Source organism: Mobula hypostoma, chromosome 4 (assembly GCF_963921235.1).
Source record: "Mobula hypostoma chromosome 4, sMobHyp1.1, whole genome shotgun sequence".
Taxonomy (NCBI): domain Eukaryota; kingdom Metazoa; phylum Chordata; class Chondrichthyes; order Myliobatiformes; family Myliobatidae; genus Mobula; species Mobula hypostoma.
The window spans coordinates 158,659,567-158,684,990 of NC_086100.1; the positions used below are offsets into that span (position 1 = coordinate 158,659,567).

The 25,424-nt window shown below is 41.6% G+C and overlaps 1 protein-coding gene across 2 annotated transcripts in view; it reads left to right on the forward strand.

Annotated features, from left to right (window-relative positions):
* The window catches only part of tbck (TBC1 domain containing kinase), a 248,987-nt gene that overhangs the window by 177,629 nt on the left and 45,934 nt on the right, over positions 1-25,424 (forward strand). For both annotated transcript variants that reach the window (XM_063046811.1, XM_063046812.1), the window contains one exon: positions 10,197-10,372. In XM_063046811.1, the coding sequence (XP_062902881.1) occupies positions 10,197-10,372 (176 nt within the window). The remainder of the gene's footprint in view (positions 1-10,196; positions 10,373-25,424) is intronic.

The window sequence follows — 25,424 nt, forward strand, 5'->3', positions numbered from 1 at the left end:
ATTTTCCTTTAAGAAAGATGTTTTTTGGTCAGTTACATTTGGCAATATGTCTGCCACCAAGAGTCTGGGCAAGAAGGCGCCAACTGGCAAGTCAGCAACACGGTCATGTCGCCAAATCATATTGTTTCCTTGCGGCCCGGTGGTTGGGGACCACTGCTATACTTCATTCGGAGTTTGAAGAAATTCGGCTGGAAATTTATACAGATGTACCATGGAGAGCATTCTAACCAGCTGCATCACTGTGTGGGATAGGGGTGGCGGGAGAGGTGCTACTGCATAGAATCAAAATAAGCTGCAGAGTTGTGAACTTAGTCAGCTCTATTATTATGTATTGCATTGTACTGCTGCCACAAAGACAACAAATTTCACAACATATGCCGGCAATATTTAACCTGATTCCAATTACGATCTGATTCTGGTTCTGATTCCAAAAAGTGACCACTGCAGGATGGGAGTGTTTCAATAAGTTTGGGAGTTAGGGAGGTGCAGCAGTAGAATTTTCAGACCAGGTGTACAGGTGTGCTGGATGGCAACAGGGTGTTATGAAGTCTAACAGTGTTGGTTAAGAAGCTGTTGGGCTGTTAAGAAGCTCTTACTCAGCCTAACTGTTCTGATTCTTATACTGCGATACCTTCTGCTCAAGTCAAAGAGATTTTGGGAAGGTTAGGAAAGGTCTTTGAAAATGCTGGAGGCTCTGTGTACACAGGGCTTATGTTCTATGTCCTGCTTAGGGGTGGGGTGGGGAGAAGAGGGAGACATCGATGTTTTCAGCTGTCCTTACTTTCTGTCACAGGGTCTTGCAATTCCCATTCCAGACAGTCAAGGGATAAAATTAGATTACTCCGTGTCAGGAGTAATTTAATTCTATCCCTTTTACATTGTCTGCTAAGTGGCCATCTGCCTTGTAATTCAACAGTTTTCCTCAAAATAGGACCTGACATACTTGACCCAAGCGTGACAAGATCCTACTATATGTCAGTTTTGGTGTGTAATTCAATTAAGGTTCAGGTCCAGGTTCATGATGGGTCAGGTCAAACCCTGCACAACAGTCTAACTTAGTACTTCATCCAGGTCAAGATGCTTTGCTTGATACTACTCTCTTTGCCATTCTTCTCCTCTCTTCTCAATCAATAGAATTAAACGTACAATATTGTAGTTTTTTTTTTTCTCCCTGCTTTTCTACAGATGCCTCAGGGTCAGGTCAGAGTATAGAAAAAAACCTAGGCATTTGAACTCGGGTCAGCTCTCGGATTGCTTGTGATGAGGTAGGGTTTAGGTCAGTTTTAGATCTCTAGATAGAACAATATTGATAAGTTAAGATTTAATGTATGTGTCAAGTAGGTTGTAATGTGGTTAACATGGCAGAAATTGAGGAGCAAAGTTATATTATTTACAAAATCATTTTCTTGGCTGTCTTTATCAACAATTTTTTTTAAGTTTTTGGCTACAGAATAGGAGCTGGTAACAATCAACAAGGGCAACAGGCACCCAGTGAGCAATGGGACAAGCAGTGGTCCTCCTTAAAGAAACTTAGAAGAAACCAGAGAAGGAAATTGAAGGTGGTGGAGGTGTGGACAGGGGTATGTAGGTCATGGATCAAGTAAAGTGGATGAGTTAAGTTTCAAATCAAGTACAAAAGGAGAAGTGTAGGAAAGAAAGATACACTAAGAATACGATAAAAACAATAAAAAGAAAGGTGTAGCAAATGGAATATATGGTGGAAAAGCATGAAGTCATCCTCACTTGACTAGATGAGGTAGTGGAGAGGCAGAGTATTTTTTAAACAGTGAATTATTGAGTGGCATTGGTGTTTGGAAGGATCTGGTTGTCAAAAATCTGTGCGTAACACACTAACCATTAATATGTAGTTTCAGCAACCAGTTAATAAGATAAACAGTATGTTAGCCTAAATTGTCAGAGCTGGAATATTTTGTAAGGGTCTAGTCTCCTTGCAAGAATGGTCTTGCAATACAGCAAGTGCAGCAAAGGTTCAGCAGATTGATTCTTGGAATAATGAGTTTGTCATTTGATGTTAAGCAAGCCAAAACCTCAACTTCTTGAGTTCAGAAGATATTTTTATTCATTCAAAGGAGATGAGCTTTGTAGGCCCTGCCAGATTTAACTGCCCATCCCTAATTGCTCATGAGGAAGTGATGCCAAGCTGCCTTCTTGAACTTCTGTTGTTCCTGAAGTGTGGGTAATCCTCAAAATGCTATTAGAAAGGGCTTTACAGGAGTTTGCTCCAGTGACAGTGAAGTAATGGCGATACATTTTCATGTCAGTACAGTGTGTGGCTTGGAGGGGAATTTCCAGGTAGTGATACTTCCATGCTTTTCCTGCCCTTGGCCTTCTAAGTGGTAGAGGCTGTGGGTTTCAAAGGTGCTGTCTAGGAAGTCTTGGTTGCTGCAGTGTAGGTGGCACAAACTGATACTACTGTGTGTGTGTGTGTGTGTGTGTGTGTGTGTGTCTTTTGTGGAGTAAGTGAATGGTTGTGTGAGGTGCCCATCAAACAGGTTACTGTGTAGCATGTTGAGCTTCTAGAACGTTGTTGAATCTGAACTTGTCAAGGGTCTTTTTCTGTTTTTTATGTAAGGAATGGGGAGAGGAAGGGCAAGAATGTTGTTTACACAAACCCAGTAAAAGAATAATTTGAGCAACACACATCAAAGTTGCTGGTGAACGCAGCAGGCGAGGCAGCATCTCTAGGAAGAGGTACAGTCGACGATTCAGGCCGAGACCCTTCGTTGTTTCCGCTTTAAAAGAATTATTTGGTTTATTTGCATTGTACTGAGTATCTCTTCATCTCTGCAAATGTGACCCATTTTCTATATTAAAAGTAGCAATGTGTTATGTGGTTCAGGTTCACAGAAACTGGTTCATTATGTCTAAAACACACTAATATAATCTGTTAGATGACCCTATGAGTCAGTGATAATAGTTATATTATCATCAAACTCCCTTCAAGCCAATTCAAAGAGGAAAAAAATTATGTTCAAGTATATTCCCTCTGGCATTAACTTCCACATGGTCAGCAAACATGAACAGCAGTTGTAGAATTGATTCAAAAATGTTCTCAATAAAACTTTGAATTTAGTGTTACTGCCAGCTTTAAAATACCCACATTTTATAGTGCCAATGTTCAAAGTAAATTCATTATTAAAGTGCATGTATGTCACCATATACATACTTGAGATTCATTTTCTTGAGGCCATACACAGTAAATCTAAAAAACACAATAGAATCAATGAAAGACCGCATCCAACAGGATGGACCAACAACCAATGTGCAAAAGGCAACAGACTGTGCAAATACAAAAAGAACAGATGTGACTAAACACATTGATGAAAGTAGAGCAGTAGATGTAGTGTATATGGATTTCAGCAAGGCTTTTGACAAGGTACTCCATGCAAGGCTTCTTGAGAAAGTAAGGAGGCATGGGATCCAAGGGGACATTGTTTTGTGGATCCAGAATTGGCTTGCCCACAGAAGGCAAAGAGTGGTCGTAGACGGGTCATATTCTGCATGGAGGTCTGTGACCAGTGGTGTGCCTCAGGGATCTGTTCTGGGACCCCTACTCTTCGTGATTTTTATAAATGACCTGGATGAGGAAGTGGAGGGATGGATTAGTAAGTTTTCCGATGACACAAAGGTTGGAGGTGTTGTGGATAGTGTGGAGGGCTGTCAGAGATTACAGTGCGACATTGATAGGATGCAAAACTGGGCTGAGAAGTGGCAGATAAGTGTGAGGTGGTTCATTTTGGTAGGTCAAATATGATGGCAGTGTGGAGAATCAGAGTGATCTTGGGGTCCGAGTTCATAGGACACTCAAAGCTGCTTCGCAGGTTGACTCTGTGGTTAAGAAAGCATACGGTGCGTTGGCCATCAACCTTGGGATTGAGTTTAGGAGCCGAGAGGTAATGTTGCAGCTATATAGGACCCTGGTCAGACCTCACTTGGAGTACTGTGCTCAGTTCTGGTCACCTCACTATAGGAAGAATGTGGAAACCATAGAAAGGGTGCAGAGGAGATTTACAAGGATGTTGCCTGGATTGGGGAGCATGCCTTATGAGAGTAGGTTGAGTGAACTCGGCCTTTTTTTCTTGGAGTGATAGAGGATGAGAGATGACCTGATAGAGGTGCATAGGATGATGAGAGGCACTGATCGTGTGGATAGTCAGAGGCTTATTCCCAGGGCTGAAATGGCTAGTACAAGAGAGCACAGTTTTAAGATGCTTGGAAGTAGGTACAGAGGACATGTCAGGGGGAATTTTTTTACACAGAGAGTGGTGAGTATGTGGAATGAGCTGCCGGCGACGGTGGTGGAGGCGATACGATAGGGTCTTTGAAGAGACTCCTGGATAGGTACATGGAGCTCAGAAAAATAGGGGGCTATGGTAACCCTAGATAATTTCTAGGGTAAGGACATGTTCAACACAGCTTTGTGGGCCGAATGGCCTGTATTATGCTGTAGATTTTCTATGTTTCCATGTTTCTAAAGAAAAGAAAGAAATGATAACAATAATAAGTAAGCCACAAATACTAAGAAGCTGATAATATTCTCCATCACACATCTATAGAGATTAGTCGAAGTTTTGGATGTCATGCTGAATCTGAGCAAGTGTCTAAGGATGTAGACGCGCTACCGTGCTTTCTTCATAATGCCACTTACATGCTGGACACAGGACTGATCCTCTGAACTGATAGCACTGAGGAATTTAAAGTTTTTGACCCTTTCCACCTCTGATTCCCTGATGAGGACTGGCTCGTGGACTTTTGACTTCCTCCTCCTGAAGTCAATAATCAGCTCCTTGGTCTTGCTAATATTAAATGAGAGGTTATTGTTGTGGCCAGATTTTTAATCTCCCTCTTATATGTTGATTCATCACCAACTTTGATTTGGCCAGTGACAGTAGTGTCATCAGCAAACGCGAATTTGGCATTGGAGCTGTGCTTAACCTCACAGTCGTAAGTATAAAGTGAGTAGAGCAGGAGGCTAAGCACACAGCCTTGTGGTGTACCTGTGCTGATGGAGATTGTGGACGAGATGTTTTTACCAATCAGACTTGACTAGGGTCTGTAAGTGAGGAAATCGAGGAGCCAATTGCACATATTGATATTGAGGTCAAGGTCTTGATGCTTATTGATTAGTTTTGAAGGGATGATAGTATTGAATGATGAGCTGTAGTTGATAAAGAGCATCCTGGTGTATGCATTTTTGCTGTACAGATATTTCAGGGTTGAGTGAAGAGCCAATGAAATGGCATCTGCTGTGGACCTGTAGTAATGGTAGGTGAATTGGAGAATATCCAAGTCACTTCTCAGGGAAGTATTGATATGTTTCATCACCAACTTCTCAAAGCACTTCATCAAAGTGGATGTAAGTGCCACTGGATGATAGTCATTAAGGCAGCTAACCAGATTCTTCTTAGGCTTACTTGAAGCAGGTGTTATGTCATGAAGTTACATTCCTGAGTAATATCTTCATTGCTTTTCATCTAAAACATTTGAAACAGCAGCTGGAAGAGGCCATTTGGCCTGTTGCTCTCTCTGGAGGTTCTAGAACTGGGGCATAATCTCAGGATAACAGGTAGGCCATTTATGGCTGAGATTAGGTGAGTTTTTTTTCAGGAAAGGACTGTCTATCTTTGGAATTCTGTACTTCATGTGCATGGGGGGTACTTACTGTGTACAAGTCTGAAATAAAGAGATTAGTAAGAGAGTGGGCAACAGGATCAACTATCATTTTAATGAGCAGTAAAGTAGTCTCTGGCCTTCTATCTTTTTGAAGATGTCCAGCTAGTGTCAGTTAACCTTTCTTAAAAATTTTGCAATAATTTTTCATTCAAGAAAGTATTCAATTACTTTTGCACAGAAGTGATCTGCTAGAGATTTGAGATTTTGTGTGTTAAAAAGGACACACAAACATTGTTAGCTCTGGTATCTCTTCTGGCAAATGGCTAACAGGGAATTACGACATACATTCCAAATTTTAAAAAGAGATGAAAAGTTCGTATTGCGTTTACACATCTGGTTCTTCGGTCACTTTTCCAATTTCAGTTTAAAAGTGAATGAGTTTTGTTTCAAGTTGTAAAGCTGGCCAAGTTGTAAGTCAAAACAAGGCAAGGCTGTTTCATGTTTAATCATGTTTATGTAAAAGAGAAATGCAAATCCATACACAGCCTGGAGATGCATATTGTACACCATATGACTTCATACTGTACTGTGCTCCTTATCATTAGACAGTAATAAATTATGAAGGGAACATTTATTGGACAACCAACGCTATTGAATCCCAGCTCAATAAGCTAATTCCACTGTGTCATTCATTGTCTGTCCTTGCTAGAGACTCAACTACTGCTCTCATATACTCACGATTTTCTTGGACAATCTTTGCATGTCCTTTGTCAAGCATATTTCCCAATCTTGAATCGTCTTGTTTTCTCAATCTGAATTTGACCCATGCCTGCATAGCAAACTTATAAGCTGCACTAACATGGTGGGTTTTGAAAGCTGTTGTAGCTTTCCGCCAGTTACGGTAACCAGTGACAGTGAAGGTAGACTCAGAATGGAACCCATGTCCTCCACACAGGAAATGCCTGCACGCGAAGCAGAACATAGTATCTTTGGTGATCGAATATTCCAGTCAGTCAAACCAGCCACGAATAAAACTCCTTTGCTGATTGCCAAACTGTTGCGAGCAGCGAAGGGTACTTTTTCAATGCTGGCCGACGGGGTCCTTCCTCAGGCTGCTGGCTAACATCGCTAACAGTATTCCCACTAGCACTAAGAGCAGCTTCATCCACGTTCTCTTCTGAATCCTGCTCCATTTCTTGTTCCTCTACTTCGCCTCACACTCCTTCGATGAACTGCTGTCGTCCTCATCCCCACTTACTTCTTTCTGCATGTCACTTTCAATTAAGACATGCTCAGGCTGAGACACCACTGATTCCTCTGGATGAGATCATTTTCTCACTAAAAATCGATCCATTTTTCACGCCGGCCAAAATAATGCACATGCCAGGACCACACTAGCTTGAAAAAGCACAATGTGTGTGTGTGTGTGTGTGTGTGTGTGTGTGGCATCCGTTAGTCTCACGAGATCATGGATCTGCACCTGGATCATGCACAATGTGTGTATACTATCAATCTCTCGTGTGAGTGAGAGTGAGTGACATCACCACCTAGAGTGATCTTAGATCAGCTTAACTGATCTGAGGACAGCAACGGCAAGACATTGACAACAAATGAATAAGCAGAAGTGTAGAGTGGATCTGCCAGAGTTTATAACTTTATTGCTACGTGGGTGCTATGGTAATTGGGGGCGATGTTTCACTAGATCAACTGGAGAAACAAGCTGTATTCAAAACTATACAGAGAAAGCAAAGCAGCTGTAATTTGTATGTGAAATTTCAGTTAATTTCTTGGTGGTGCTATTGTAATTTCTGCTGGGGCTCTAGCACCAGTTAGCACCACCTTAGCACCGCCCCTGTTATGTAGGAACTGTCTGGAAATTGGGATGTTTACTACTTCTTTATCCCTGACATAAAATCAGAACTATCGCACCAGAGGTTGACAATAAAGGTTAGTTTGTGCAAAGAGTTGCAACTAATTTAATAAGCAATTTTTCATGTGAGATATACCAGTGTTGTTTAGCTTCCCTTTTGTGTTAATATTTTTGGGCCAATTTTTGACAGATGAGGATGACAGTGATTGAGAGCAGGTGCTATGGTAGAAAAAGTGACACAAGCATGAGTGAGAGTTCAAAGAAGCACTGGGCAGAAGAGTAATACACAATGTTTTTGGCATTTCCATCCACCTTTTAATCATAACTTCCTTCACCAAAACTTAAGAGAAACAGACAATATAAGTTCTTTCAACAGCAGCACCACAGCTAAGGAGTACAGATATTTTACCAAATTTTACCGAACTGTATCCTTAAGATTAGATTATGAGGACACTCAGTCCTCGTTTATTGTCAATTAGAAATGCATGCATTAAAAAATGATACAATGTTCCTCCGGTATGATATCACAGAAACACAAGGCAGACCACGACTAAAACTGACAAAAACCACATAATTATAACCTATAGTTAAAACAGTGCAAAGCAATACCGTAATTTGATAAAGAGCAGACCATGGGCACAGTAAAAAAAGTCTCAAAGTCCCGATAGCCCATCATCTCACGTGGACAGTAGGAGGAAGAAACTCCCCCTGCCATGAGCTTCCAGTGTTGAAAACTTGCCAATGCAGCATCCTGGAAGCACCCGACCTCAGTGCGACTCTGAGTCCGTCCGAAAACTTCGAGCCTCCGACCGGCCCTCCGACACTGAGCACCATCTCTGCCGAGCGCTTCGACCCTCGGCCCCGGCCGCCAAGCAACAGGCAAAACCGAGGACTCGGGGCCTTCCCCTCCAGAAATTTCGGATCACACAGTAGCGGCAGCAGCGAAGCAGGCATTTCAGAAGTTTCACCAGATGTTCCTCCATGCTCTCACATCTGTCTCCATCAAATCAGAATTGTGCACGGCCTCCTACTTGACAGATAACAGATTGAAGTTAAAAACAATTAACTGGCCCAATTATCCCACAACCTCTAACTTTCTCTCACACCCAAGTTATATGTATATAACTCCCTTGAACTCTGATTTGTTTAATCACTTCAGAAGGCATTTGAAAGGTATCCATGTTGCTGTGTGGTTGGAAACATATACTGTATATGATGGTATGTGTATGGAAGGAAAATTTCCTTCCCTGAACAATGTCAGTGAACCAGATGGGGTTTGATGATGATCCAGTAGTTTCATGCTCACTGATACTAACTCTTTATGGTGCTGAAGCAATTGAATTTTTCTGAAGTTTGGCTTCTTAACTTCTTAAAATGCCTTACGGTTTGTAAAATTATTGTACAAAAATAAGGCCATAATATTTGACTTAAAAATAATGACCAAATCATTTTCCCAGGGTGCAAATGTCCAATACTAGAACACGTGCATTTAAGGTGAGAAGGGGAAAGCTTAAAGGAAATGTAAAGGCAAACAACAGGAATTCTGCAGATGCTGGAAATTCAAGCAACGCACATCAAAGTTGCTGGTGAACGCAGCAGGCCAGGCAGCATCTCTAGGAAGAGGTAAAGTCGACGTTTCAGGCCGAGACCCTTTGTCAGGACTAACTGAAGGAAGAGTGAGTAAGAGATTTGAAAGTTGGAGGGGGAGGGGGAGATCCAAAATGATAGGAGAAGACAGGAGGGGGAGGGATGGAGCCAAGAGCTGCCAAAATGATAGTCCTGACGAAGGGTCTCGGCCTGAAACGTCGACTGCACCTCTTCCTGGAGATGCTGCCTGGCCTGCTGCGTTCGCCAGCAACTTTGATGTGTGTTGCAGGAAATGTAAAGGGCAAGTTTTTCACATAAACAGTTGTGTGTGTCTGGAATGGGCTGCCAAAGGTGTTAGTGGATGTAGATACAATCGTGGAGTGTAAGGGCTTTTAGACAGACATGAATATGCAGGGATTGGAGGAATCTGGATCATATTCAGATAGAGAGATTTAGTTTAATTTGGACCAAAGGTCCTGTTTCTGTTTTGTACTAAGTTCCTATGTTGAAATTTGGTGACTGGATATCAATACAATTATTTATTGTTTTCTTTGCTAATATTCACTTTGAGTTGACACAAAGATCAAGTCAAGTTAAGTCACTTTTTATTGTCATTTCGACCATAACTGCTGGTACAGTGCTCAGTAAAAACGAGACAACGTTTTTCAGGACCATGGTGCTACATGAACAATACAAAAACTACACTGAACTATGTAAAACAACACAAAACTACACTAGACTACAAACCTACCCAGGACTGCATAAAGTGCACAAAACAGTTCAGGCATTGCAATAAATAATAAACAAGACAATGTGCACAGTAGAGGGCAGCAGGTTGGTGTCAGTCCAGGCTCTGGGTATTGAGGAATCTGATGGCTTGGGGGAAGAAACTGTTACATGGTCTGGTCGTGCTTCGGGCTCTCACATGGAAAGATATTCCCTCTCCATGTGAAAATTCTATTATAATGCTTGATGGCAGTCTTTAAAAACTTAAAACATAAAATTGATTGTTAATATTTATAATATTTGTACAGTATCTGTGTTGCAGTTTTAAAATGTGTAATATGGAACCTTCAGTTTTTTAATTAGAAGTCGTCTCTTTCAGTCACGTGAACCTATTAGGTTAGCTGAACTCAAGGCCGAAATGTCACCACGGATATCTGCAGAGGACCTAATTGACCTGTGTGAGTTGTCCGGACCGACAAACTCCAAGATGCCCACTAAAAAGACAAAATCGGGAAAGCCAAAACTGCTCGTGGTGGACATTCGCAACGTTGAGGAGTATCCTTGAAACAAAATATAAATATCTTTTTCTCCCCTTATTTTAGGGTTACTCAATGTAAAGGATATTTCTAATTTCTAGATTAGAAGGTTGTGTAGATTCATATACAGGTTTATCGTCATATATTAGGTTATATTTATATAAGTTTATTGTCAGGGTATGGTGAAAATCCTTGCTCGCATGAAGCTCACACAGTAAGTATTATACATGAGAATAATAAATACAACAATAAGTACAGCAACCAGTGCAAGACAACAGAATGGTGCAAAAGTCGCTGAGCAGTTTGAAGTATTGTGAAAAGAAATGCTGAAGTGACAATAAAGGATTAACTGACAGAGGTAATACAGTATTAAGAATCCAAGAATATGGCAGCATCTCTGGGAAGGGTATGTGATAGAGATTACTGGCTCAGAATTTGAGAGCACTGGGGAAGAAACTTCCTTAGTCTCATTATCTGGGCTTAAAATGCCCTGTATTTTCTCCTGGAAGTTAGAAGTGAGGAAAAGGAATGGCCAGATGGTAGTTATTTTCTATTATTAAATAAATATATTGAAGGTTACGATCAATAGATTTTTCAACACTGAGGGTTATGATAAACCGGCTGGAAAGTAGTTGATGCACAGGATCAGCCACAATCTTATTAAATGACGAAAAGGCCAAATAGTTCATTCCTCCTGATTATTTAAATTCATCTTGTTTGACTAGAAATAAGCTGAAAGTAGGGGATGAATGTAATGTAGCATAAAATAGGCAAATAATAAAAGCTTAGATGTAAAGATATTGAACGCAGTCAGTTCTGATTTTGAAATTTGAACTGGCATCATTTTGAAACTTAAGCGAAACATATGTTTGCAAAGCCATTCTTTTAAATGCTGACAAGTACATATTAAAGTATATCTTTTTTTTCTAATCCTTTCAGCAGCTAATGTTTATTTTTTATTTTTATGGGCTGCTTTTTGAGGTTTGACATGTGGCCTATTGGTAAAATGAAAACTTGGCATTTGATCGAATGAATCTGCTTCATCAACTTCAGTTCTATTTATAAGATTGTACTAGTGAGATGTTTTTTATGACCTTGTTAAGATCCTGGACTACTAAATGCTAAATATTTCCATCTTTTTCAAGGTTATGGTAGCTCCATTCAATCATCCCACATTTGATCAGTGTCCAAGTATTTTACTGTTAAGTACATTTTGTTTATGTGGTACTTTACATCACCTCAAGCCACACATGGCGCTTGAAACTTAGTTAAGTATCCTCAGTCGAAATGGAAGAAATGTGGCTGCTAATTTACACACATCAAACTAGACAAATGCCAATGTGGGAAGAACAGGTAAGTGCTTCAGTTATGTTAGCCAAGGGACAACCATTGTCCAACATACCAAGGGGAACTCTCCTGTTCTTTATAATAATAACCCTTGATCTCTTAAGTTCTCCCAAGAGAGTAAGTTATCCGTGGAAATGAACGATTGTCTTGTTTTAACATTTTTGAAAGATGATACTAGGCATATCAATTCTAAGTGTTTTCTTTTGTGGTGCTGTTTTGTTGGATGCTTAATGACTGGAATTTTCTGCATTTGTACTTTATTTTCTGGCTGAAATCTCAAAATGCTGAATGTCCTTGTTACTAACTTTCTTTCGCTTTATAGTTTTTTCCCCCTTGTTTAACCATTCTTTTAACCAAAGGAATTGCATTACTAAAGGAAACTTTTGAATCTCTCCCCTCTGACATGTAAGTAAGCTTCTTTACACATATGAACTGAGATGGTAAAAGGAAACCACAGGCAATGTCCATTACAACTTCTACTTGTGTGCTCTTTTGTGACTTGGTTTTGGTCTGTTTGTCCATATTTTTGTTCTTTTCAGTTGAATGTAGTGCAGCAGAATAGTATAACAATGAACTACATTGTTTGCAGTAGGCCTGTAGACTCAGAGTGCAGTATAGTCTAAAACAACAATGCAACTTAGAAGATTGTTGCTCAGTGTACTGATATGAACATTTCCATTTCCTAGGTCTCCTTTTTTGTGTAAGCCCTCTGCGGTGATGCTTAATATTTGATTATTAGAACATAAGAATTAGACTAGGAGCAGGCTAACTGGCCCATCGAGCCTGCTGTGCCATTCAATTAGATTATGCCTGATCTGGTCATCAATCCAGCTTCACCTTCCTGCCTTTTTCCCGCAACCCTTAAATCTCTCGCAAAATTCTATCTACCTGCATCTTAGATATGTTTAACCAGGTAGCCTCTACTACTTTTCCTTGTGATAAGCAATTCCTCCTCATCTTTATCCTAAATCTACTCCCTTGAATATTTAGTCGTATGTCCCCCAGTTCTAATCTCAACTGCTAGTGGAAACAAATTTCCTGCCTCTATCCTGTCTATCATAATATTATGTTTCTATAAGATCCGTTCCCATTTTTCTGAATTCCAGTGAGTATAGTCCCAGGCGATTCAATCTCTTCCCATTGGCAAATCTGCTTATCTCCATTATCAACCTGGTGGACACCCTCTGCACCATTTCCAAAGCTAATATATCTTTTCTTAAAACTGCACGCAGTACTCTAAGTGGGGCCTTACCGGGATCTTGTACAGCTTCAGCATAATTTCCCTGCTCTAATTAATATTTCTGTTATGACAATGCATTTGTTGATGCTGCTCTCATTAACATTGGTTTAGCCTTCTGTGCAACCAGACTAAGTGAAATTTCAACCAACAGTTAGCCTTTATCTTGGGAGGTTAAAGATATTTTACTGAACTACTTCATGTATCAGTTTCACACATAAAAACATTTAATATACACCTGCAGAAGTTATAATAATATCAAAGAAGAAGCTATTTAATTGCTCTAGATTAGGGGTCCCCAACCTTTTTTATGCCGTTGACACCAGCTATTAACCAACGGGTCCATGGACCCCAGGCTGGAAAGCCCTGCTCGAGATCATCCTGTACAGGAAACCCACATTTTCTCCCTCCACTGCTTTCTAGTTTTCTCTTGAATGATTGCAGAATTTATCTTTTAGATGTAGTATGGAATCAATCCTATGTATAAATTACCCCTGGGATTGAACAAATCTGACAACAGTCCTAGACTTGACTTTTACCACAATGCCTGTGCATTCTCCTGTGCTAAAGTTACTTCTAGCTTGAAATCACATTCTAACATTACTCATGTCTTTCATGTTCCAGATAAAGTTTCAAATATTTAATACAGCTGGACTGAATTGCTTTTTAGCTCTACTATAACTCTATAACTGTACAACTCTATAACTGTTACTGGAGGCTTTGTAATATACCAACTGGGACAGAAATGTGGTGTTTAATTTCAGAAACCATGCAAAGCAGATCCATAATGTTATCAATTTCTGAGACAAAAAGCCCATTAACATATGGCTTTGAAGTTGAGAGCAAAGTGGGCATGAAAGAAAGCATGTGTTGTCCTTGTGTCAGTTAATTCCAAATTAACTGCACTTGGTTAAAGGGAGGAAATTAGAATGGGGTTTAATGTGGGTGAATTGTTGATGTACCAATCACATGGCATGGAAGGACCTAAATCATGCCTCAGATAAGGTGGTCATGCTGCCACCATCTGAGCAATTTTTCACTGACAGTGGTTTCCTTATCTAGAAAATGTTTGTGATTGTTGCTTTCTGCATCCCCTTGACTTTCCAGGAACCTTCCAATCAAGTACCTCTGTCCAGTCATGCCTTCCTTCCTCAGTCAAGAATGTTGCACCTCCTTCAGTGTGCATCATCTGCTTGATAAAGATGTACCTTGCGGTCTGTGGATGGCTTGCAAGGGTGATGCTGAAGCAAGGGTACAGTGAGCTAAAGGGTTATCCAGGAGGAATAATTCAGAGGGGTGGGCCTTTAACTCACTGGCTATAGAAGAGTGAGATTTAATCTCTTAACATGCATCACTCTGAGGGCACACGCTGAATAGCTATTTCCCCTGCAAGAGTTCTAGTTTCCCCTAGTATTTTAGGACAGGCTATAAAGGTAAAGAATTAGTGATGTGTGACTGAGATGGAAACAATTGCTGTATTCAGAGGTTTGTGAATCTTCAGAATTCTGTGTTCCAGAGGCATGGAGGCATTTGAATTAAAACCTAGGATTAATAGAGCTTAGCTCTAAAAGAATCAAGCTACTCTGGTGACATTTGGAGGCAGATCATCTGCTGTCTTATTGAATAGATTATTAGATGGAAAGTTCCAAAGCCTACACTTCCTACTTTCCATCTTCTTAGGAGTAATACCATGGTAACCATAAATGCTACTGGAAGAGCTAAATATGTCCCAAGTTTAAGTTCAAGTCAAGTTTTTTTGCCATGTGCGTAAATATGGTGCAGTACAGGTACAATGAAAATCTTGCTTGCTGTAGAATTACAGGTACGTAAGTTCAGACAACACACAAAGTATGAAGAAAAAAGACTATAAAATGATGCATGTAACAGCACAGTATTTTGTCAGTACTATAGTTGTCCATGCACTGAAGTTCTAGATTTGGTCTAGACCCTATAATGTTCTAACTAAAGGATTTAAAAAGTAAGACACTGAAGCAAGCTTGTGAGCCATGTTTTGTCACTTCTGCTCATGGGGCAGGAGCTCAGGGAAGATTTAGAATAGAGAACATAAAACAATACAGCATAGTACAGGCTCTTAGGCCCAGGATGTTCTGCCAGCCTTTTAACCTACTTTAAGATCATTCTAAACCTTCCCTCCTACATGGCTTTCCATTTTGCGTTTAGCCGTGTGCCTACTTACAAGTTTCTTAAATATTCCTAATGTGCCTGTCTCGATCACCATCCTTGGCAAGATATTCCATGCACCCACCACTCTCCGGGCTTAAAAAAAACTAGCTTTGATATCCCCTCGCCCCCCCCATACCTGCCTCCAATTATCTTAAAATTATGCATATTAACCATTTTAACCGTGGTAAAAAGCCACTCTATCTATGTCTCTTATTATCTTATACAGCGTGGCTGGCTGGTGGCACAATGGCATCAGCGCCGGACTCCAGAGCGAAGGTTCCCGAGTTCGAATCCAAGTCAGGCCCATCCCCTGAGCACGTTTTCCATCCATGCCGGGTTGAGCGTCGAGCTAGCCACTCAGCCTTGTTAAAAAAAGGGTCGAGTCAGGAACGTTCATATCGTGACCTGGTTAATCCGAAAGGAGACCAATCCTGACACCATGCGCCAGACAAGAATGGCTGACTGTCCGGTGCAACATGCTAAAAAAAAAATCTTATGCACCTCTATCAATTCTCCTGTCATCCTCCTTCACTCAAAAGAGTGCTCACGCAACCTACTCTCATAAAACCATCTCTCTAATCCAGGCAGCATCCTGGTAAAATTCCTCTGCACCCCCTCTGAAGCTTCCACATCCTTCCTACAGTGAGACAACCAGAAGTGAACACAATAATCCAAATGTGTTCTAACTAGCGTTTTACAGAGTTGCAATATAAGCATATGGGTCTTGAACTCAAACTGCGACTAATGAAGGGCAACGCTCATGCACCTTCTTGCCCACCTATCAATTTTTGGGACAAACTATGGGCGTGGACCTCAATCTCTCTCTCTCTCTCTCTCTCTCTCTGTTCCTCCATATTGCTAAGAATCCTGCCCTTAAACCTGTCGTCTGCCTTCAAGTTCGACCTTTCAAAGTCTATCACTTCACACTGTTCTGATAGAACTAATTTTTTTACTTCTCAGCCCAGCTCTGCATCCTATCACTGTCTCATTGAAACCTGCGACATTCTCCTATGCTATCCACAGCACCAGAGTTTGTGTTATTCGCACACTTACTAACCCAGCCTTCCTCTTCCTCATCCCAGTCATTCATAAACTTCACAAAGAGCAGGGATCCCAGAACAGATCCCTGCAGAACACCACTGGTTACCAACCTGCAGGCAGAATACACTCCATCTACGACCATCCCCCGCCTCTGTGGACAAGGCAAATTAGAATCCATATAGCTGAGTTTCCCCGGATCCCATGCCTCCTGACTTTCTGAATGAGTCTGCCGTGGGGAACCTTGTCAAAAGCCTTACTAAAATCCATATACACCACATTCACTATTCTTACCTTTCTCAGTGTGCTTTGTCACATCCTCAAAAAATTCAATCAGGCTCATGAGGCATGATCTACTCCTCACAAAGCCATGCTGACTATTCCTCATCGCACTTTACTTATCCAAATGCTCGTAAATCCTGTTTCTAAGAATCTTTTCTTATAGTTTTCCTACCACTGAAATAAGACTCACTGGTCTATAATTCCCAAGATTATCCCTATTACCTTAAACAAAGGAATATATTAGCCACCTCCAACTTTCTGGTACAACTTCTGTGGCCATTGAGGACGTAAACATCATTGCCAAAAGAGCAGCAATCTCTTCTCTCACTTCCCAGAGTAACCTATGGCTTATCCCATCTGGACCCAGGGACTTATCTATCTACGCTCTGTCCGCCAGAGAAAGCAGGATCTCCCAGTGGCCACACATTTTAATTCCACATCCCATTCCCATTCTGACATGTCTATCCACGGCCTCCTCTACTGTAAAGATGAAGCCACACTCAGGTTGGAGGAACAACACCTTATATTCTGTCTGGGTAGCCTCCAACCTGATGGCATGAACATTGACTTCTCTAACTTCCGCTAAGGCCCCACCTCCCCCTCGTACCCCATCTGTTACTCATTTTTATGCACAGATTCTTTCCTCACTCTCCTTTTTCTCCCTCTGTCCCTCTGAATATACCTCTTGCCCATCCTCTGGGTCACCCCCCCCCTTGTCTTTCTTCCCGGACCTCCTGTCCCATGATCCTCTCGTATCCCCTTTTGCCTATCACCTGTCCAGCTCTCGGCTCTATCCCTCCCCCTCCTGTCTTCTCCTATCATTTTGCATCTCCCCCTCCCCCTCCAGCTTTCAAATCCCTTACTCACTCTTCCTTCAGTTAGTCCTGACGAAGGGTCTCGGCCTGAAACGTCGACTGCACCTCTTCCTAGAGATGCTGCCTGGCCTGCTGCGTTCACCAGCAACTTTGATGTATGTTGCTTGAATTTCCAGCATCTGCAGAATTCCTGTTGTTTACTTATCTATCCTAATGTTTTTCAAAAGTTCAAGTACTTCCTTTTTCTTAACATTAAGATGTTCCGGCACTTCAACCAGTTTTATACTGTTTTCACATTCATCAAGGTCTTTCTCTCCGTGAATACTGAAGCAAAGTATTCATTATAGACCTCCCCTACCTCCTCCAGTTTCAGACACATTTCCTGTTTTATCCCTGATCAGTCCTGCTTTCATTCTAGTCATCCTCCTGTTCTTCATATACATGTAAGATGCCTTGGGGTTTTCCGTAATCCTACTAACCAAGGCCTTTTCATGTTCCCTTCTAGCTCTTCAAAGTTGCTTCTTAAGCTGCTTTCTGGCTACCTTAGAACTCTCAAGAGCCCTGTTTCAGCCTTGCTTCCCAAACCTTAAGGCAGAGGTTGATAGATTCTTCTTTGTCAGGGCATGAAGGGATACAGGGAGATGACGGGAAATTGGGGCTGAGAGGAAAAATGAATCAGCCATGATGAAATTGCGGAGCAGGCTTGATGGGCCAAATGGCCTGATTCTGCTCCTATATCTTATGGTCTTATGGTCTAAGCTTCTTTCTTCCTCTTGACTATTTGTTCCATATCTCTTGTCAACTATGGTTCCCTCACCATAGTTGACAAGAGATGTGGAACAAATTTTGGAGACAGTGAGCACAACTCCCTAATCTTTACCATAGATAACCTTGGAGAGGGACAGGAACAGATGGCATGTCCCACATGGGACACATTTATCCAGAACCCCATGCAAGTGATTCCTAAGTAGCCTCAACATTTTTGTTATGTATTTCCCTGAGTACATCTTTTCCCGATTTACGCTCCCAAGTTCCTGCCTAATCGCATCAAAATCCGCCCTCCCCTAATGAAATACTTTCCCATGCGGTCTGTTCCTGTCCCTCTCCAAGGCTATCTATGGTAAAGATTAGGGACTTGTGCTCACTGTCTCCAAAATGCTCACCCACCAAGAGATCTGTCACCTAACTAGGTTCATTGCCTAGTACTAGATCCAGTATGGCTTTTCCTCTAGTCATGCTATCCACATAATATGCCAGGATACCTTCCTGGACACACCTAAGAAATTTCACCCCATTTAAACCTTTTACACTAAGGAGTTGCCTATCAATATTAGGGAAGTTGATATCACCCATGACAACTGTTTTTTTTTGCAACTTTTCAAAATCTGCCACCCTCTCTGATTGTCAGTATCTATGTTGCTTTTTGGGGTTCCATAGAATGCTGTCAAAAGAGTGATCGCTGCTTCCCTGTTCCTGATTTCCACCCACACTGACTCAGTAGACTCAACAGATTTGTTCCTATAATTCACAAGCTGATTGTTTCCTGGAGACCTTGAAAGTGCTGACTTGCAGTTGGTGATTAACAGGTATAGTTACATCTGCTCTCACAGCAAGCAGCTGCAGTCTAATCTTGCTACGAGCTAAATTTTACTACTGGTTTAGAAATCTGTGAACATTATACTTGCGTAATGTTATGAATGTACATAAAAGGAACTGAGCACAGGACATCTACTCCATATTTTTGAATAGCAGTCAAATTCAATTTTTAGAAGACTGAACTTGCAGTTAATTTGAATTCTCTAAAACAGGGATCATAATGTAAAATGCTGAAAGCTTGTACAAGTATGAAGACATGACTAATGCAATAAATATGGTCTAAGTATAGCAGCCAAAATTCATGATGCCAAAAAAAAGGCAGAGTAGTGTCCTCAACTATATCTAATTCTTTACCGCCTACGTGCCAACTGTAAGCAGGAGAATAATGTTGTTATATTACAGAATGGCACAGTTCAGAAAGAGAAGATGTCAGATATTTGAAAGGAATATCTTGTTAGACCCAATTGTTTGTGCATTTCTATGATGTACAGCTCTTCTCCACTTCCTCTCCCTCCCCCCAGAAGCAACATGGTCCTTTTCCAATTGTTCTTTCAGAAGTTATTATCTCCTTCCCATACCCTTTCAGGGCATACATTCCAAATTACAATTTTCTAGCGATATTTAAAAATATTTTCATCTCACACTGTGCGGGATTGATTGTCTAGCCCTCTATTAAAGGCTTACTGTGATTTAAGTTCCTAAGCTGCCACTTACAAAAGTACCTGATTTTATTCAAAATACACTGTAAATTAAGAGCTTAAATCTTGGTTTATGGGGTTTAGAGAATCATAGAGACATACAACACTAAACAGGCGCTTTATTTCAGTGAGTCCACGCTGTCAGCCAGCTATTTTTAACTAATTCAACATGAATTCCATTTTTCATGCTCCTTACAACCTCCTCAGTTCTCCCCAAATCTTAGATTCACTTACACAATAAGGGAAATTTACAGTAGCCTATTAGTGTACAATATTTTCAATATTGTTGCGTGTCTTTGGGAAGAAGCTGTAGACCTAGAGTAGGCCCGTGCACTTGCAGGGAAAATGTGAAAACTCCACACAGGCACACCCACACAGGATTAAACCTGGGTCACCAGTGCTGTGAAGCTGCAGCTCTACCAGCTGTACCACCGAGCTGCCGTGGTGCATGCCCCAAGGAAGTCAAATAGAGTGAGAATGAAATAACTAATGTGACACATGCCTCGAGAGGGTTTCCAAGCATCCAGTATCCGTGTTTCAGTGCTAGAAATCAACTGTATCATTGTACACCCATTGCAACTCATCTCTATTTCATTAAATTCTAAATGAAATGTTTGCATAAATTTTAATTGTTCTACCTTAAATGTACGAAGTTCAAAGTAAATTTAATATCAAAGTACAAATATGTCACCATATACTACCCTGAGATTCATTTGCTTTTGGGCATTCGCTGTAAATACAAAGAAACACAATAGAGTCAGTGGAAAAACTGCACACAAACAACCGATGTGCAAAAGACAACAAATTGTGCAAATACAAACAAAGAACTAATTACTAATATAAATAAGTAATAGATATAGAGAACAAGAGTTGTAGAGTCCTTGAAAGTGACTCCATAGGTTGTGGAATCAGTTCAATGTTGGGGTGAATGAAGTTATCCATTCTGGTTCAGGAGCCTGATAGTTAAGGGGTAATAACTGTTCCTGAATCTTGCAGTGTAAGCCTGACCTCCTTCCTGAAGGCACATTCAAGAAGAGAAGAGAGCATGGCCTGGATGGTGGGGGTCACATGATGACAGGTCTGGCCTAAATTCAGTTACAATCCCAAGCAATGACTATTTCAGGGCACCTAGGGCGACTCGAGTAGCAGCAATACTCTCAAAGGATACGATTAAGTATTCTTGTTTCAGCCTGATGCAGCTAAAAGGCATAATTTCTTCCAAAGTCAGTACAGTCAACATAGATGTCTTAATGCGTTTAAACAAACTATCGCTGCTTAAAACTGACGGAAACAAATCTGACTGTGGACGGAAGAGCCCACAGAAAAAGCATCGCTGCAGATTGGCTTTTCAAGTTCGTTAAAGAAATACCAATTATCTTGCTAGCAAACATGCAGTCTCTGGTGAATAAAATCGATGATCTCAGAGCCAGGGTGCTGAATCAGAAGGACATTAGGACCGTGAGTGTCCTTTGTTTCACGGAATCCTGGTTAACCCCTTCCGTACTGAATGCAACTATTCAGATCGACGGGTTTACTATACACCGTCAGGATAGATCCATAGAGTCTCTCAAAAGCAGAGATGGAGGAGTATGCCTATCATGCTATCCCACGCCCTCACTTTGGGAAGTCTAATCATCTGCCTGTACTTCTACTCCACAAGTATAGGCAGAGACTGAAGACTGCAGCACCAGTAGTGAGGACCAAGAAGGTTTGGACAAGGGAAGCACAGGAGCACCTACAGGACTGCTTTGAATCAGTGGACTGGACTGTATTCAGGGATTCATCTTTGAATCTAGGTGAGTATGCTGCAGTTGTTACCAACTTCATTAAGACCTGTGTGGATGAGTGCGTGCCCACAAAGACTTACTGTACATTCCCAAACCAAACGTGTGGATGAACCAGAAGGTATGTCGTCTGCTGAAGGCTAAAGATCTGTGGCATTCAAGTCCGGTGATCCAGGCCTGTACCAGAAAACCAGGTATGATCTGCAGAGGGCTAGTTCAAGGGTGAAGAGACAATTTCGAACGAGGTTGGAGGCAACATCGGATGCACGACAACTCTGGCAGAGCTTGCAAGACATTACTTCCTACAAGCGAAACCCAGTAAAATGAATGGCAGCGATACTTCACAACCAGATGAACTCTATGCCTTCTACGCCTGCTTTGAAAGGGAGAACACAACTACAGCTGTGAAGATCCCTGCAGCACCTGATGACCCTGTGACCTCTGTCTTAAAGGCTGATATTAGGCTGTCTTTAAAGAGAGTGAACCCTCGCAATGCGGAAGGAGTACCTGGTAAGGCTCTGAAAACCTGTGCCATCCAATTGGCGGGAGTATTCAAGGACATTTTCAACCTCTCACTGCTACGGGCAGAAGTTCCCACTTGCTTCAAAAAGGCAACAATTATGCCAGCGCCTAAGAAGAATAACATGAGCTGCCTTAATGACTATCGCCCGGTAGCACTTACATCGACAGTGATGAAATGCTTTGAGAGGTTGGTTATGACTAGACTGAACTCCTGCCTCAGCAAGGACCTGGACCCATTGCAATTTGCCTATCACCACAATAGGTTGATGGCAGATGCAACCTCAATGGCTCTCCAGCGGGCTTTAGACCACCTGGACAACACAAACACCTATGTCAGGATGCTGCTCATCAACTATAGTTCAGCATTTAATACCATCATTCCCACACCCTGATTGAGAAGTTGCAGAACCTGGGCCTCTGTACCTCCATCTGCAATTGGATTCTCAACTTCCTAAATGGAAGACCACAATCTGTGCGGATTAGTGATAATATATTCTCCTTGCTGACGATCAACACTGGCATACATCAAGAGTGTGTGCTTAGCCCACTGCTCTACACTCTATGTACCCATGATTGTGTGGCTAGGCATAACTCAAATACCATCTATAAATTTCCTGACGATACAACTATCGTTGGTAGAATCTCAGGTGGTGACAAGAGGGCGTACAGGAGTGAGATATGCCAACCAGTGGAGTGGTGTTACAGCAACAACCTGGCACTAAACGTCAGTAAGACGAAAGAGCTGATTGTGGACTTCAGAAAGGGTAAGACGAAGGAACACATACCAATCCTCACAGAGGGATCAGAAGTGGAGAGAGTGAGCAGTTTCAAGTTCCTGGGTGTTAAGAACTCTGAGGATCTAACCTGGTCCCAACATATTGATGCAGTTATAAAGAAGGCAAGACAGCGGCTATACTTTATTAGGAGTTTGAATAGATTTGATATGTCAACAAATACACTCCAAGGCAGAAAAATCAGTTGAAACCAGAGATTACTTACAAAGAGTGGCCTAGCAGGAATAGTCATTTTTCAAAAATGAGTTTATAAAAATGCCCATCACTTCTTCATCTAAGTCTTCCGACTAACTCAGCCCTCCCTGCACTAGGTATCCAAAGCACAGGCTAACTAGAACCAGGACTTGAGGAACAGCCACTTCAAATGCTCAAAGAACAGCTGTATTTTTATGCATTCCATGTACACGTAGAACAGAGGCCTAATGAAAAGCTCCCAGTAGCAGTGTTTTGATCTCTTCTGAAATGATGACCATTTCAAAGTCTAATATAATGTCACGTCCCATCAGAGTGCCCATCAGCAATGGAGGAGGGTGGCCTGATGTTTGATTGACAGCACAGTGAAGGAGTAAGCCACATGCATCTCTGACTTGTAGCTAAAATCTCTATGAGCCCATCACAATGAGTGGCCAGGAAGCTTAAGTCGACCTGTGCTTGGATAGAACTTTTTCCTTGTTCTTCAATCTTCTTTGGAAGCCTGTCCACACAACTTGAATCCTCTCTGAAAGGTTTTTCATGCAGCATTTCCTGTATAAAGCATAAGAGCAGAATTTGGCCATTTGGCCCATCGCGTCTTCCAACATTTTATTATGACTGATTAATTTTCCTGCTCCACCTCATCCTCCTGCCTTCTCCCCATAACCTTTGAATCCCTTACAAATCAAGAATGTATCATCCTCTAGTTTATATATACTGAATTACTTAGGCCTCACAGCCGTCTGTGGCAATGAATTTTGCAGATTCACCACCCTCTGGCTAAAGCAATCCCTCCTCATCTCTGTTCTAAAGGGACGTCCTTCTACTCTGAACCTGTGCGCTCTGACTCAACACTTTCCCACTATTGGAAACATGCTCTCCACATCCATTCTATCCAGCCCTTTCACTATTAGGTAGGTTTCAATGGGATATCCCTTGATTCTTTTAAACTCCAGTGAGGACAGACCCAGAGCCATCAACCACTCCTCATACATTAATCCCTTCGTTCCTGGGATCATTATCATAATCCTCCTCTGAACCCTCTCCAATGCCAGCAGATACTTAATATGGGGCTTAAAACTGCTTTTAATAATACAAATGTGGTCTAACCAATGCCTTTTAATGCGTCAGTATAACATCCTTGCTTTCATATTCGAGTCCACTTAAAATGAATGTTAACATTACATTTTCATCTTTGCTACGGACTCCAAATAGCAACACCTACCTCAGCTGGTGTTTATTATTGATTATTGCTCAGTATTCAACATAATCATACATACCCACAGCTCTAATCCGGGGGTCCCCAACCTTTTTTGCACCGCGGACCGGTTTAATATTGACAATATTCTTGCGGACCAGCCGACGGGTTGTGGGGTGTTCAAGTAGGGTTAAACTCACCTCAACATGTCTTTTACAGTTAGGGTTGCCAACTTTCTCACTCCCAAATAAGGGACAAAAGTAGCAGTCAAATCCCAGGACAATTTACCCCAGGAAAGACTACCATGACCATGAAGCCTTGCGCGGGCACCTGTGTGTGCATGCGTGACGTGCGGGTAGCCGTGCGCATGCGCGTACGTGCCGATTTTTCTCCACAAATTGATTTTGCCTTCATCTTCCTGACTACACTGTACATACATTATTTCTACTTTATGTAGGCTGTGTATTTATCATGTCATTCCTGCTTTCACTATATGTTAGTGTTATTTTCGGTTTTATGTGTTATTTGGTATGATTTGGTAGGTTATTTTCTGGGTCTGGGAACACTCAAAACTTTTTTCCATATAAATTAATGGTAATTGCTTCTTCGCTTCCCACCATTTCGGCACGAAAGGTTTCATAGGAACGCTCTACCTTAGCGGGGGAAATATGGGACAAGGGCAGTCCCGTATGGGACAAACCAATTTAGCCCAATATACGGGATGTCCCGGCAAATACGGGACAGTTGGCAACCCTATGTTCAAGTTCAACAGTGCATGACAGGGAATGAGGAAAGGTGCAGCTGACTCATATCGTTCCCTCACGGCCTGGTAACACATGCTCTGCAGCCCGGTACCGGTCCACGGCCCAGTGGTTGGGGACCGCTGCTCTAATCAACAAGCTCAAAAACCTGGGCTCTGTCTGCAACTGGATTCTTGACTTTCCCACTGGGAGACCACAATCAGTGTGGATGGAAAATAACATCTCCTCCTCACTGGCAATCAACACTCAAGGTGCACCTCAAGGATGCATGCTTAGCTCAGTTATACTTGCTCTACACCCACAACTGTTGGCTAGGTACAGCTCAAACACCCTCTATAAATTTAATGATGACACAACTATTGTTAGCAGAATTTCAGATGGTGACAAGGAGATGTACAAGAGTGAGATAGGTCAGCTGGTTGAATGGTGTGCATCATCAACCTTGCACTCAACATCAGTAAGAACAAGGAATTGATTGTGGAAAGGGGAAGTCGGGGGAACACTCATCAGTCCTCATTGAGGGACCAGCAGTGGAAAGGGTGAGCAGTTTCAAGTCTTTAGGTGTGAACATCTCTGAAAATCTATCCTGGATCTGATATATTGATGAAATGACGAAGAAGACA